This window comes from Acomys russatus, chromosome 16 (assembly GCF_903995435.1).
Source record: "Acomys russatus chromosome 16, mAcoRus1.1, whole genome shotgun sequence".
Taxonomy (NCBI): Eukaryota; Metazoa; Chordata; class Mammalia; order Rodentia; family Muridae; genus Acomys; species Acomys russatus.
In genome coordinates this window covers 45,255,685-45,270,283 of record NC_067152.1, presented here as the reverse complement: position 1 = coordinate 45,270,283, position 14,599 = coordinate 45,255,685, and the positions used below count along the sequence as shown (strand labels likewise).

Below are 14,599 nucleotides of genomic sequence, written 5' to 3'. Positions count from 1 at the left end.
TTAATGAAACCACACAAGAGTAGTGCCTGGCGTGTGCAATATTGATGAGATTGCAGTGTCCGGCCCACAGGAGCTCACCCCAGAAAGCTTTTTAGGATGTTATGCAATATGGAGCCAAATTAATTATTGGCATCAAAGGCTCTGCGCCTCTGTAGAGCTGCTGGGCCACTGGGTGTAAAACAGGCACTTTGCATTGTTGTCAGCTCCAATGGAAATGACAGGAAGAAGCCAATGGCTTCAGAGGCAAATACGAGCAGTGTGATGGCCAGGGTGTAGGGGAAAGAGAGGACAGGGAGGGAGCCCAGAGGAAGGAGAGGAAAAGAGATCATATGTATGTAGAGAGGGAAAATGATAAAGGGAGAGGTGCCTGTACAGAGAGAGAGAGAGAGAGAGAGAGAGAGAGAGAGAGAGAGAGAGAGAGAGAGAGAACACACAAGAGTGAGCTCAAGTATTAAGGCTCCAAGCAGATACTGCAGCAAAATGCAGCAATTCCCCCCCCAAGCCATGTGCTCACTTCCTGCCACTTTTTGCCTCTCCTATCTGCACTCCCAAGGACCCCGTGCTCTAAGGGGCGATGCTTGGGACCTAATGCCTCCAGATGGGCATCACTCCCACGGCTCCTCCCACGAGAAGGGCAGAATCCATCCGGGTGCATAGTGGCTCGCCGAGACCGACCATAAGGAAGTGAGCTTCCTGGTGGCCAGATCTCCATCCTGTTTGCTGTTCTTCCAGCAGCTCTGGCCAGCTACCAGCTCCTCCCCTGCCCTCAGATGCTCCCCACCCACCCAGGACAACATGACCTGCAAAGAGTGGTGGAAGTACCTACCGCGCAGAGCTAAGAAGCCAAGGCTTCCAAGTTGCAGTGACTTGCCCAAGGCTTTGAGACTAGAGCAACTGCAGTGGGGCCCTGGCCTCCTGGTACAGCCTATACGCAGCTCTGAGCCCCAGGAGAGACAGCGGAGAGGGACCCTCAGGACTAGGAGATGTAGACACTGAGTCAACAGGAGGTGCAGAGAAGAGGGGCGTCCAGCTTGAGCTAAGTGCTGGGCCCTCTGCTCCTTCTGAACTTCTGGACAGCCTCCTGCGCAGCTTTGAGACCCTCCCTGGCCCATTCGAGCCAGCCACATAACACCATGAGATAACTATTCTAGCCCACTTGATTGGGGCTCACTGTGTATCCGGCAGTCCACCGACTGGTGCCTGTATGCCTCCACCTAATTCAGTTCCTATCCTACCCAGAGTTGAGCTGGAACTGAAGAGGCAGACCTGGGACCCCAGGGCTTACCTGCAGAGCCCCCTCTCTCCCTCCCACTGCTCCAACTCACCAGCTTCACTTTGAACTATAGTGTACCCATCAGATCGTTTTTATTATTTATTTATTTATTTGGTGACATTTTCACTCAGAATAGAGGCTGGCAAAGAGCCAAAAGACCTTCTCTGGGACATTACGAAGTCTTGAGCTGGGGAACTCTGGGCTGCTGCAGCCCAGCTTCAGACCCATTCCCATATCTTACAGGCGTCTTCTGATAATTACAGGCAGTGGATGCCAGTGTCTTAAGAGAAGTCCTCCAAAGAGAAACTTAAAACCAAGAAAATTCTATCCATCAATTAAAACAAAAAATAGCCAGAAACCTTTCTGTGTCTCCAGGGTTCGGGAGAGTTTCTGGCACTCGGCAGGCCCCTGAAGACTATTCATCCGGTAAGTGGATGAATGAGCAGACGCTGAAAGCCAGGTCCGGCTTTCCTGGAAGTTCCTTTGCCTCATTCCAAAATGGGCAGAGCACACCCGAGCCTACCAGCTGAGCTCCTCCTAGGCTCCTCAAGCAACAAAGCCAGGGACTCACCTTTTTTTTTCCGAGACAGGGTTTCTCTGTGTAACCTTGGCTGTCCTAGACCAGGCTAGTCTCGAACTCACAGAGATCCTCCTACCTCTGCCTCCCAAGTGCTGGGATTAAAGGTGTGCACCACCACGCCGGCTAAGGGACTCACTTTTGCACAGGGCCTGGGAGTTTATTTGAACTCTGCCTTTATTCTGACATTTGTCATTGCCCTAGATGGCCCCGGGAGCCTTCAACCGTATCCCAATAACCATACTGTGCCATGTCAATCGAGGGCCACCCTGTCCCCAAGTGAAGAGGCATGAAAGCCACTGCTCCCTGCTAGAAGGAACGCCCGTGTTTCCTCTCCTAGGTATGAGGGATGGTGTTCACACACAGGCCTTGTAGTAACCGTAATCCCTTGCCGGTGCACACCATTTTTATTTCGAAACAGTTTTATGCCTCAGCTCATTTTATATTTCATATGCTCTCTCCTAGTGTTTGGCAGATGGGGAAATTGATGTGCAAGGGCGCAGCGAGCTGGCAGGGCTCTGGTACCCTTCACACCAGCCAGGTGCCATTAGCGGGAAGGAGAGTCTTTCCTAGGATGGAGTTAATGTGGGTTGGGGTTCGCCTGGCTCACTCCAGGCCATTCTCATTTGCATTTCTGAGCTTAGCGTTGGAAGGGCAGCAAGATGAGTGATGCAAGGCATTTCGAAGTCCAGAAAGCACCGCGCAGACGCCTGGCACTGTAATGCCTTTGTTGTAGTCTTTAATTTTTTAAATACAGAGACCAGAGATCTTAGCCGGTCCTTTGAACGCCGCATCCCTTCCCGGTGTTCTCTTTAATGCCACCGTCTTCCTGGTTGGCCTCCCTCCCTGAACCTCCCTTCCCAGGCTGCAGGGTCATCCTCACAGGGTCCCCAACACCCTCAGACCACTTCGACTCAGCAGAGCTTGGAATGTCTTGTCTTACAATGTGGAGACCCCACCAAGGAAGGGCAAGGCTCTGGGGTGACGACTCATGGACAGGCTTCTCACAAACCTGTCCAGCCGATACCTTCTCTCCCCTGAGGGCATCGTTGACACCCCCTCCAAACACTCCCCCCAAAAGAAGAGAGCTAGAGACCTCTTGGGCTATTGTCTGTCCTTCTTGACCCAAACCCAAGCCACAGACAAATGTCCTGGCCTGTCACAGACTCTCTAAGATGTCCTGTTTTTCTTCCCTGACCTCCGCTATAGCCTTCAATCCTCACCTCTCCAGTGAGTGGACCCTCACGGTTTCTGTTGGCCCTCAAGGCCATTCTTCTGGGATCTCAGGGCACCCAGACATCTGCTTGGAGGAGGGCAGGCACTCACAGGATGAGTCTTACTGTTCCTGCCACACCCCCATATGACACCTGCTTTGCACTTCATGATTGACAAGGGAAACACCCAGCCATGCTTGCTTGTCCTGCCTAATGCTGTTGAATGCTGCCTGTGAGCGTGTGGTATTGGGATTGAACCCAGGGCCTTGAGTACTCCAGGCAAGTGTTCTGCCACTGACCTACACCTGCAGCTCCTGTGTGGACCACGTGAACCACCCTGTGCCCCCCACACTCTACTATGCCTTGCTCCGATTTCACCTGGCCAGCAGGCCATACTTCCCCACACCACCTGGACCTGTCACTGGCTTGGGCGGTTCCTGCTGATGGGCTCAGTGAGGAGAGAGTGTGCGTGTCTGTCTGCTGTACTGCATGGAGCGCTCTCAGAGATGGGGTCGGTATTTTGTTCATCACTGGCCCTGGCACCTTGCCTGCCCTCGACAGATGCTCTGGAAATATTTGCCAAACTGGGAGCAAACATTAGGAATGTTTACGTTGTGCTAAGTGCCCAAGATCTTGCCTGGCATCTGAAACCCCTGCTTCAAACAGTCGGGCAGCATCGCCTTCCCATGGGTAAACGCCTGCTTATTAGCACCAGCAAACAAGTCCCCGACCCTAACTCTGGGCTCAGCCCATAGGATGACAGGGGAAGGACAGGCTGAGAGACCACGCAGGTGTCTGTCCCCAGCCAGATTGGGCCAGCAGCTGCCTGGATGGCTCAAAGGGAGCGGGAGGGGCTCAGGAGACGGTGACCCTTCCTGGGGGGCCTCTGGCTGGGCACAGAGAGCCTAGGGGGAGTCAGTTGCCCTGTTGCTCAGTGCCTGCGGCAGCAGGGCCAGCCCCCCTGTATTTTCACAGTGAATGCGAACAGTAAGGCCACATCCTGATGGAGTGAGTGACATGCGCTGGAGCCCAGAGCCCCATACAGCTGCACCCATCTGCACACTGAGTCTGTGTGTGTGTGTTTGTGTGTGTGTGTGTGTGTGTGTGTAGCTCCCCAGTGTGAGCTCCTTCCGTTGCCTGGCAAGGACTCTTGCCTGGAATGGAGGGGCTTGATGGCCGTCCCATTTAGCCAGACTTCCTGTGCTGGGCCTCTGTGTGTTTCTTTAGCTACTAGAACAATAAAGCCAAGGCACAAATACAGAAGGACGTGAAAAGGGCAAGCCGGGGCTGGCAAGGGCTCAGTGCACAGGAACGCTCATTGCCAGAGTGAAGTGTGTGTGTGTGTGTGTGTGTGTGTGTGTGTGTGTGTGTGTGTGTGTGTGTACACATGGCTACAGGTGCCCACGGGGGCATGAGATGGGTGGGTCTCCTGGAACTGGAGTCACAGGTAGTTGTCAGCCACTTGTCATCTGTGCCGGCCACCAAACTCAAGTCCTCTGGAAGAGTAAGACACATTTAACAGCCAAGCCAACTCTCCAGTCCAAGAATAAATATTCTGTTCTCTTTTTAAATTATTATTATTATTATTATTATTATTATTATTATTATTATTATTATTATTATTATTATTTCAAGACAGGTGCTGACTCCCAGCACTTGGGAGTCAGAGGCAGGTGGATCACTGAGTTCAAGGCCATTCTGGTCTACAAAGCAAGTCCAGGACAACCAAGGCTACACAGAGAAACCCTGTCTTGAAAAAAAAAAAGCAACCCAAAAAAGTAAAGGCACAATAATTTCTTGTTTGTAAGATAAGATGGTGGAGGACAGAGAGAGACCTTTCCAGCACACCCTGGGAGCAGGTCCTCTGCAAGCCACAAGATGGTGGATGGGGCCTGTCAGGACAGTGACTCTGAGGCAAGGTGTAGGGGGGCTGAGGATGTGACTCAGAGGCCCTGAGGCTCGCTCCATGCTGTCAGAGCAACCTCACCCCCCCCACCCCCTCAGTCTCTCAGGTGCCTTAGGGCAAAGGAGAGGTTTCACACGTCCTGGCTGTGTGTGTCCTCAAGGCTCAGTTACCAGTGGTCCCAGCGGAACCCGCTCCTGGTGGCAGTAAGAAGCCCTCAGGCTGCTGTCTGTGGGTACTGTTGCTCCAGCCTTGTGTGAGGAACACAGTCACAGAGAAAGCATCAGTGGTGCCTGCACGGGCCAGGAGGGTCAGCCCCCGCCCAACAGCACTGGGATGGGGGCAAGGAAAAAACCAGCTCCTTACCCCTCTACAGGGTGTTCTCCTCGCCAGAGGAGATGCCAGTAGGATCTATGGCAGACACGGCATGTGCCCCAGAAGGGTTTGTTTGCACACGGCTCTGTGCCTGGTTGCCCTGTGCCCCATAGGTTAGTGAGACTCTGTACTTGTCTTCTCGGGAAGGGGGAATGGGGCCCTCTCTACCCACTCACAGGTAGCTTTCCCAAAGCTGGGGTAGCTTTCCCAAAGCGCAAAGTGGGCCTTCATGCTAGAAGGGCTCAGAGTCAGGGGTTGGGAGACTGGTGCCCCTGCCTGGCCCTGTTCCTCCTCGGAAACCCTGTCCTGATGGGGGTGGTAGTGCCTGAGTCCTGAGCTACTCATGGCCATGCTGCAGGGTGGGGCTGGGGTGCACCCGAGTGAGCTCCCCCCTCCTGTGGGTAAAGGATGTATCCCCAGAGTATCGTGTGAGTTTCCTGAGTACTCCCACCTTTTCCAACCTGGCACCAAACATCAGCCTGCAAAACAAAATTTACCTCATGCTCATTGGCCTACACAGTGTGCAAACTGCTTGCTCCCTCCCACAGTGGTGTGCTGAGCCCAGGCCAGCTGGCTGTTCAAACTTCAGGAAGTTTGCAGGTTGGTTAACACAGCCATCAGTAAGGCTTAAATTGTATCAAATTATAATTAAATAATTATAATAAAACCAGGTGTTCTAAATGCATCCCTTCCTAATTACTTAGGGCATCTCATTCCGTTGCCCTGGAGTTATCGCTGGGCTCTGCATGAGCTTGGAAATACACTGTAACACTGCGCTAGACCCCAAGTCGTCCCAGGTGTGGTGCTAGGTCCAGAGACCCAGACAGGAGGATTCACCCCGCATCTTTTCACCTCAGCTCCAGGCTCTGGCATGTGCTGCTCAGGCCAGTCACGGAGAAATAACTGCCTCCCTGTAAATAGCCTTTCCCGGCAGCTCCTTCTGTGTGGCTCTCTAATGGTTTTGGGTAAGGTGGGCCTCCATTCCTTTCCCCAACCCTCTGGGTTACTAGGCAATCAGAACAGTGCGGGGCAGAGCCAGCTTTATAACGACCAGGCTAGACTCGCTCCCTACTCAGGATGCTGAGGAGGGCTGCAAAGGATTTAAAAAGGGCAGATGCCTGTGGCAGTGTAGTTAGTTACTCACCTGGGCTGGGCAGCGCCCATTAGGGGTCTGCATAGCGCCTCCAGGTGGACTGAGCGATGGTGGCCGAATGGACTGTCTTCCCTGCTCCGGCCTCCACACATCCTAAAGGTCTTGCCGGCCCTGGGACACCGGCTGGATCCCTGTCTACCTACCCTCTGAGCTGGCCTATCCCATCATCCTCTGCCAAAAGGTGACACACCCCTAGTGCCCAAGTGTGATAGTTCCAAGCTACCCAGGGCTCCTGGATGGTAAAAATCTGAGACCTGGACCGCTCCTGGGGCTCAAGATACAAAATCGAGCTCAGCGCTCCAGCTCTCTCTACACACCTGCCGGGAAGGGCCAGGCTAGTCTCCCGCGCCCACGCACTCTGAGCGGGGATAGCCTAGCCGCAGGGCCAGGCGGTGAACTGCTCCGCCTTAGACGCGTGGGGGAGGCGGCGCCCGGGGCCGAAGCGCTAGGCTTGCGCGAGGTCCCCGCGTCCGTCCGCCATAGGCTGTGAGTTTAGGGACAGACATCGCCAAGCAGCGCAGTGCCCCTTGAGTGGGCAATTCCCCTGGATTTCCGTCTCCCCCAGTGCGGCTCCCGGTGCACGAATCGTGCGGAGAGGCTCGAGGCTAGTCCTGGGTCCCAAGGGAGAACCTAGGGGGCGCTCAGATGCGAGCCTCTGCGGGTTCCTGCGCTCGGTGCCCCACAGTGGACCTGCTGGAACCGGAGTCCCGCACTCCCTTCCTGCACCAAAGCCCAGGACAGCTGCGTGCGGGCCGCGGGGTCCCTCTGGCGCCCGGAAGCGGCGGCCCAGCGACGCGCTTGGCATGCAGGGGCCACGGCGGCGGCTCGCAGCCCGGACTTGGGTTGGTTAAAAGCCCATACAAGGAACACAGGCAGTGGGGCGCCCCTGGGGCTTGGGGCTAAGAGGAGGCGTGGGAGACGACCTGGATAGTGGCTTCTTTGTCAACCTGGCTTCTACTCTCACCACTGGCGATGCCCACTCCCCATATCTGGGATCTTCTGTCTGAGGGCAGCCGGTGGATCCCCGGCTGGCGCCTCACAGTGGGGACCCAGTCTGACCCAACGCAGCACCCTGTAAAAGGCGGCAGGGCAACTGAACGTTTGGGGGGGGGGGGAAGCAGTCTACGGGGCTAACCCGGCCAGCCTGTAGCTGGGGCTCTTCCGGTCATTTAAAAGCCGATTTGGATTCTCCCTGCCTTCGTTTTCTTTTCAACATAATTGGAGCTTGGGCGAGTTCCCAGGCCCGAATTTGGCTCCGACGTGGGGCTGCAGCCTAGACCCCTGTCCGGAGTCCCCAGAGGCATTGGAACCTGGACTGGCATCCCAGCCAGGCAATGCCAGTACCAGAAAATAAAGAGGCGTGGGTGTGTGGGTGGGGTGTCTGTAAGAAAAGGGTTAGAGGTGCGAATCTCTGCAGATGCGGAAGTCACTGCCCACCTCTCGGACCTCTCCTCCCCAAATCCGGTAGCGTGAGGAATGGGCTAGGCAAGGCTCTCATAGGACGCAGAGCTCAACACACACACACACACACACACACACACACACACACACACACACACACACACACACACACACACACACACACACACCCAGAGCGCATCCGCACTCTTAAGGGAAGGACCTCCCGCGGGGGCCCCTTTTGAGAAGCCAGTCAGCTTCTGGGGCGCCACCTGCCCGGAACTAGGGTGACTCGGATGGAAGGAGGGGATCGACCCGCAGATCCGAGAAGGCCCCAACCCTGAGTACATAGTGGGGGCTCTCAGTTCGGGGAAGGGGGCATTCTTAGGTCCACAATCTCCAGGAGTTGGAAAAGGGGGAAATGAGGAGAGCGGGAAACCAGGGCGTGGGAGTCCCCAGACCTAGGGTGTTCGTGGCTTTCAGCCCCAAACGGACGTCTAGGTATCATGGAGCGGCCTCGCGACCTCTTTTCTGGACCCCGGCGAGCCGCGCGCAGGGTACGCCGACGTTGACGATTTGGGGAGTAGAGGGCTGCGAGCGCACAAAGCCCAGATCCCGCGAGCGCCCAGTGTGACCAAGCGAACTGAGCTGGTCTTGTGGCCTTTCTTCATCTCCGACCCCCGTTGGAGATTAGGGGGATCGTAAAGGTGCCCCACCATCTAATCCAGGGCCGCGGCCGATCTACCCCTGGGAGCCTTCGGGGAAGCGGCGCGAGCCCGGGCGGGGGCGTGCGTGCGGAGGCGGTGGGAGGGGGCAGTGGCGAATCCGGAGGGCGGAGATGGGGAGGGCCGAGTTAGCTCCAGCCGCGCTCCCATGCGACCCCCGCAGCGCCGCGGGGCCAGTCCGCACACAATTAAAGCGGGATTCCTCCCCCGCTGACGTCGGCGGCGCCGAGGCCCCTCCCGCGGCTGCATAAAAGGCGCGGGCTCCGCAGCGCAGGCGGCAGTGGGGGCCGAGGAGCGCGGCCGGTAAGACTGTGCAGCTGAAAAGCGCGGTGCCCAGAGTGCCGGCCGCCGGCGGAGCGACTGCCCGGGCCAGCCCGAACCCGGTCCTAGCCCGAGCCCCACAAGAGCGGAGCGGGCCCGGTGCTCCAGGTGCCCGCAGCCATGCTTGCCGGCCGCGCCGTGCGCACCTGTGCGCTGCTCGCCCTCTGCCTCTTGGGCAGTCGGGCCCAGGATTTCGGGCCGACCCGCTTCATCTGCACTTCGGTGCCAGTGGACGCCGACATGTGTGCCGCGTCCGTGGCCGCGGGCGGCGCGGAGGAGCTTCGGAGCAACGTGCTGCAGCTCCGCGAGACCGTGCTGCAGCAGAAGGAGACCATCCTCAGCCAAAAGGAGACCATCAGGGAGCTGACCACCAAGCTTGGCCGCTGTGAGAGCCAGAGCACCCTGGACGTGGGTCCTGGAGAGGCCAGGTCGGGCGGCGGTCGCAAGCAGCCCGGCTCAGGCAAGAACACGATGGGCGACCTGTCCCGGACGCCGGCCGCGGAGACGCTCAGCCAACTCGGGCAAACTTTGCAATCCCTCAAAACCCGACTGGAGAACCTCGAGGTCCGCGTGAGCTGCGGTCCCCGCTTCCGTGTTGTGCGCCCTTCTGCCCCTCGCCCACCCCGTTCCGACCCGGTCCGGCACCCCGCCCCCCTTTACTTGCCTCTTCCTGCGGGACCGGCACCTCTCCCACCCTGCGGGGCGCTGAGGGCGGCCACTCGCCAGAGCTTCCCTCCGGGACGCCCCCCGCAATCGCCCCGGGGACCGCGGCGCGGGCCTTCGCGCAGGGTCCCGGCTGCACGCCTAACCGTGTGGTTTTTCCCCTGCCCTTGTGCCCCCCGCAGCAGTACAGCCGCCTCAATTCTTCCAGCCAAACCAACAGCCTCAAGGATCTGCTGCAGAGCAAGATCGATGACCTGGAGCGGCAGGTGTTGTCTCGGGTGAACACTCTGGAGGAGGGCAAAGGGGGCCCTAAGAATGACACAGAGGAGAGGGCCAAGATCGAGAGCGCCTTGACCTCCCTGCACCAGCGGATCAGCGAGCTGGAGAAAGGTAAGGGCTCAGGGGTGCATGCAGCGCGCTCCTGGCTCCGTGGCCCGGGTCCTGCTCCCCGCTTGGCATTTTGTGCGGTTCCCAGGCTGTAGGTACCTCCCTGGGGAAGCAGCAGAGCTTAAGAAGGGATTGTGCAGTACAGTCAGGACACGCGCAGGATTTTTTTTCCAAGTCTGATTTGTTTAATCTCCAGTAACTTTGCACAGTAGCTGTTTCTGGCCTGAGCCTTCCTTAGTAATTGGAAAGCCTTGCTTCAGTTGGGGGGCCTCTCTCACCAGCAAAGAGTGGACACCAGCCTTCTCTGGCCGTTGAGGATCTTTTATCCCAGTTGCTCGGGCCCCTGGTGTCCTTTCAGGAATTTTAGGTCCCCCTCTCTCTCCGCCTTGAGTGCCCTCTTTCGGATTTTCTTTTTCCAGTGACCACTGCATTTGCACTTCGCTGCATTTGCCCTGGTTGTGAACTCAGGCTGGCCCCTAGCACCTGCCTGGGTGTCCTGATGAGCAGTGCCCTGAAGTCACAGAAATCAAACAAGATTGTAAAAAAAAAAAAAGGGGGGGGGGATTGGCAGCCCAGCTCAGAGCAGGACCACGTGACCCGGCCCAGACTGCAAAATGTGCTGGATAGATTTAAACAGTGCCATCTTAAGGCGTGTTATGTAACTGAAAAAACATCAAGGAAAAGAGGGACCTAAGAAGGGAGGGGTGGGAGATTCGGGAAAAGAAAACACTCCAGAGGGATGCTAGTACTGCTCCCCCAAACTACGATTCTGAATTGGGAGGGAGGGGTCTGGGCTTGGATCAGCTGTGCTTAGTTGCTCACCTGCCTTGAGGGTCGTTAGGGTTAGGTGCCCTGTTCTGCTTTTAGAAGTCACTCTTATTTTGGGAACTAGATTCTCCCTGGGCTCTGGTACAGGGGTACAGCCAGGAGCTGGCAAGGCAGGTACGTTCCTTGACTCTAAAGGGATGAGTGTGCAGTGCTCAGTGGGACCTGTTTTTCCTGGGAATCAGTCAAAGTGGGCCCAGGACCAGCCACAGGGAGTGTAGAGGAGGTGGAGGTGAGGGTTCGACTTTCCCAGAGGATGCTGGTTAGCAGTCATGGGGGAACCAGGCCTGGAGCCCAGGTTTCCAGGAAGCTCCTCAGAGGCTGTGTGGCATCCTCAAAGCGTCACCTTAGGGGCCCTGGTTCAAGGAAGGCTGATCTCCCCTGCTGTCCTGCCTCTCAGTGGGCTACAGGCAGCATCCCTGGGGAGCAGGGGGAGCTGGTAGAGGATGCTTGCAGCTGTGCAAAGGACTGAGTGATTGGCTACAGCACAGGGGACAGGCAGTAGAGATGCTTGTCTTTGGTGAAGATTGAGAGGAAAGCCCAGTACAGTCAAGAGGTTCTGAATACCATCACCGCCTAAATCAGGTCGGCCCCCAAGGGGGCTCCTCAGAGGGGAGCTAGCCTGGTTCCTTCTTCCCCTCAGCCACACCTTCGCAGTCATTTGGCCAGTGTGCACTGAGGCAGGCTCAATTCCCTCTCCGTGCCTACAGTGCGGTCCAGCAGCCGGTCCACAGCCTGTCCTAGGCTCTCCTACCTTGGCCTCCCCAGGGGTGGCTCCATGTGGCAACAAGAGCTGGCCAGGCCCCCGCCCCCCAGCTGGCCCTGTGCCCTGCCTGCATCACGAGATTTGATGGGGGGCGACCACGACCAAACACGACGCATATACCATAAGTGTTTGATCAAGGTCCGAGATGGCAGGGCTCACGTTGTCCTCCCTAGGTCAGAAAGACAATCGTCCTGGAGACAAGTTTCAGCTGACGTTCCCACTGCGGACCAACTACATGTATGCCAAGGTGAAGAAGAGCCTGCCAGAGATGTACGCCTTCACCGTGTGCATGTGGCTCAAGTCCAGCGCGGCACCGGGCGTGGGCACGCCCTTCTCCTATGCTGTGCCTGGGCAGGCCAACGAGCTCGTCCTCATCGAGTGGGGCAATAACCCCATGGAGATCCTCATCAATGACAAGGTAATGCTGACCCCTAACAGGCCTAGGGCAACGGGGTAAGGCCCACCCAGGGCCCTGGGATGGGATGTCGCCAGAGCTCCTGGGGCTGCGGGTCTAGAACCCCAGGGTGTGAGGTGTGTGTCAGGACTGTGGTTCTGAGAAAAATGTCTGCCCAGCAGAACTGACTGAGGGAAGTGGAGGCTGAATCAGATCAGAAACGGGGGGGGGGGGGGGGTGTGAACATCTTCACCTGACCTCACAGGATGACAGTGAGAGCTGGAGCATTCCAGAAAGAGGCCTTAGCTGGTGGAGAGGAGGAAGGGAGGGATGGCAGAGGGCAGTCCCTGGAATGTTCTAGTCCGTCCTGCCAGTCTTCTGGCTCCTCCCTCCCCCGGGCTGGCTGACTGTCTTGGGCTCTCTGTTTTTGGTGACTGTAGATACTCCAGGTGAAATGCTTTGGTTGTCTAGATAGATCTGTCTCTCTCTGCCCCTCTCTGGAAGAAGCCAGCCCCTTCCCACCCAGGAGAGGGTAGTTTTCTCTCCAGCGAGCTTAGATCTACCCTGCCTTCCCGGTTAGCGGAACTAGCTGCCAGCTTTCAGCCCCCTCCTCTGTACTCCATCACCAGTAGTAAGTGGCTCAAACCTGGCTAGGAGCAGGACCAGAGGCTTGACGCTGCACCCTAGAAGGCATTGTGCTGTCTTGGACCCTGTGGGGTCTGACTTGCCATGTACTGTCCCCTTGCCTAGCGTGGATGTGGGTATGAGATCTACTTCAGGCCGGTCTGAACCATTCTCCTAGCCTTGCTCAAGTTCTCTGCAGGGGCTGGCAGTGTAGACCAGAGGGCCCAGAAATTGGGGGTGGAAAGCAGGAAAAGATGAGAGTCCCAATAGGGAGGCTGCAGTAAACGTAGCCACCAGGGACACACACACCACACACATACACACACACACACACACACACACACACACACATACACACACACACACACACACACACACACACACAGAGTCACAGGACTGGCTAAGAGAGGGAAGGCTGAGCAAAGTGGTGTGTGTCCAGATGGGTCTTAAAGGCTCCTTGGCAACGCTGCTGGATTCCAGTGGGCTGCCGTGGCTCATCCACGGGTGGGGCTGTGAGCATTCAGCAACAGCCCAACAAGAATTGTAAAGTGGAGCGAGAGATTTGTGGGCATCCCTGCTCTGGGTAGCACAGGGCTGTAGTGTCCACAGTGTGTATCATCCCCCCTTCCCAGGTGGCCAAGCTGCCCTTTGTCATCAACGATGGCAAGTGGCACCACATCTGCGTCACCTGGACCACCCGGGATGGCGTCTGGGAGGCCTATCAGGATGGTACCCAGGGCGGAAACGGAGAGAACCTGGCACCCTATCACCCCATCAAACCACAGGGTGTGCTGGTGCTGGGCCAGGAGCAGGTACTGGCCTGGGAAGAGGCTGATGGAGAGGGGGAAGCCTGCATGTGTGTGTCCGTGCATGTGTGTGCAGGTAGCGGGTGACACCATGGTCCCGGTTTGCTCTGGGTGGGCTTTAGGAAGCTCTGTGGGAGTGGGCCCAGGTCCCAGCACTCTTGGGAACTGCAGCAGGCCTCTCTTTGGCATAGGAAGCCCAGTTCCACTTTTAGCAATGAATAATTTAGTTCCTGTGAAATGGTTCATCTCCCACTGGGCACCGGCTGGGAGGGAGATGAGGGGACAGGAAGTCCGCCTTCCATTCCTGGTCTCCCAGCAGATAGTGTTTGAAAGGGGTCTGCCATGGCTGCCTGTGGCCCTCACTGACCCCCTACTCATTAGTCCCCAGGGGGACTAGGCCGTGTGAAGGGTGGTATTGCGAGGCCCTCAGTGGGAAGACCTGTATCCAGGAAGGGCTGGTACCAACCCCTTCCCTAGGCTCCTCTCTGGGAGGGGCAGGTACAGCAAGGAAAACAGTACTAAGTACTTGAGGGGAGATCATCTGGTAGGGAGGCAAGGATACCCAGGTTTACCCCCTAGTGCTGGGCGCCTCAGCGAGGCCTCTAGGTCACCCAGCCAACCCCTCCTCTCTCTCGTCCCTGACTCTTCTCCAAAGGACACTCTAGGTGGAGGGTTTGACGCCACCCAAGCCTTTGTGGGTGAGCTGGCGCATTTCAACATCTGGGACCGCAAGCTGACCCCTGGCGAGGTGTACAACCTGGCCACCTGCAGCAGCAAGGCCCTGTCCGGCAATGTCATCGCCTGGGCTGAGTCCCAGATTGAGATCTTTGGTGGAGCCACCAAGTGGACCTTTGAGGCTTGTCGCCAGATCAACTGAAGGCTTCAGGCTAGGGCTGAGCCCCCAGCCCCCACGCCTGCCCACCCTGCTTGTGCGGTGACGACCCATCGTCTCTCTTCTCCCCCCCCCCCCCCCCCCCCCGCCCAACTCCCCAGGAATGACTCAAGGCCATGGCCCCTGCACACGCACACGCACACAACCTGGTTTGCCCTCCTTGTGCACATGAAGCGGTCCTGGCTCTTCTTTGGCCCCCAGGACACCCCCTTCTCCCCAGGGGCCTGACTATTTCCTGGGCATGCCTAGCTAAAGCAGGCAGCATCAGCTTTGACATTGCAGAACTGTGTGAGAAAGGAGCGT

The 14,599-nt window shown here is 57.2% G+C and overlaps 1 protein-coding gene across 1 annotated transcript; it reads left to right on the top strand.

Annotated features, from left to right (window-relative positions):
- Nucleotides 1–8,926: 8,926 nt before the first annotated feature.
- On the top strand, nt 8,927–14,382 carry Nptx1 (neuronal pentraxin 1). The gene is made up of 5 exons (XM_051159179.1): nt 8,927–9,503; nt 9,785–9,992; nt 11,754–11,998; nt 13,231–13,410; nt 14,060–14,382. The coding sequence occupies exons 1-5, from the start codon at nt 9,060–9,062 to the stop codon at nt 14,279–14,281; spliced, it is 1,299 nt and encodes a 432-aa protein (XP_051015136.1). The 5' UTR covers nt 8,927–9,059; the 3' UTR covers nt 14,282–14,382.
- Nucleotides 14,383–14,599: the final 217 nt, after the last annotated feature.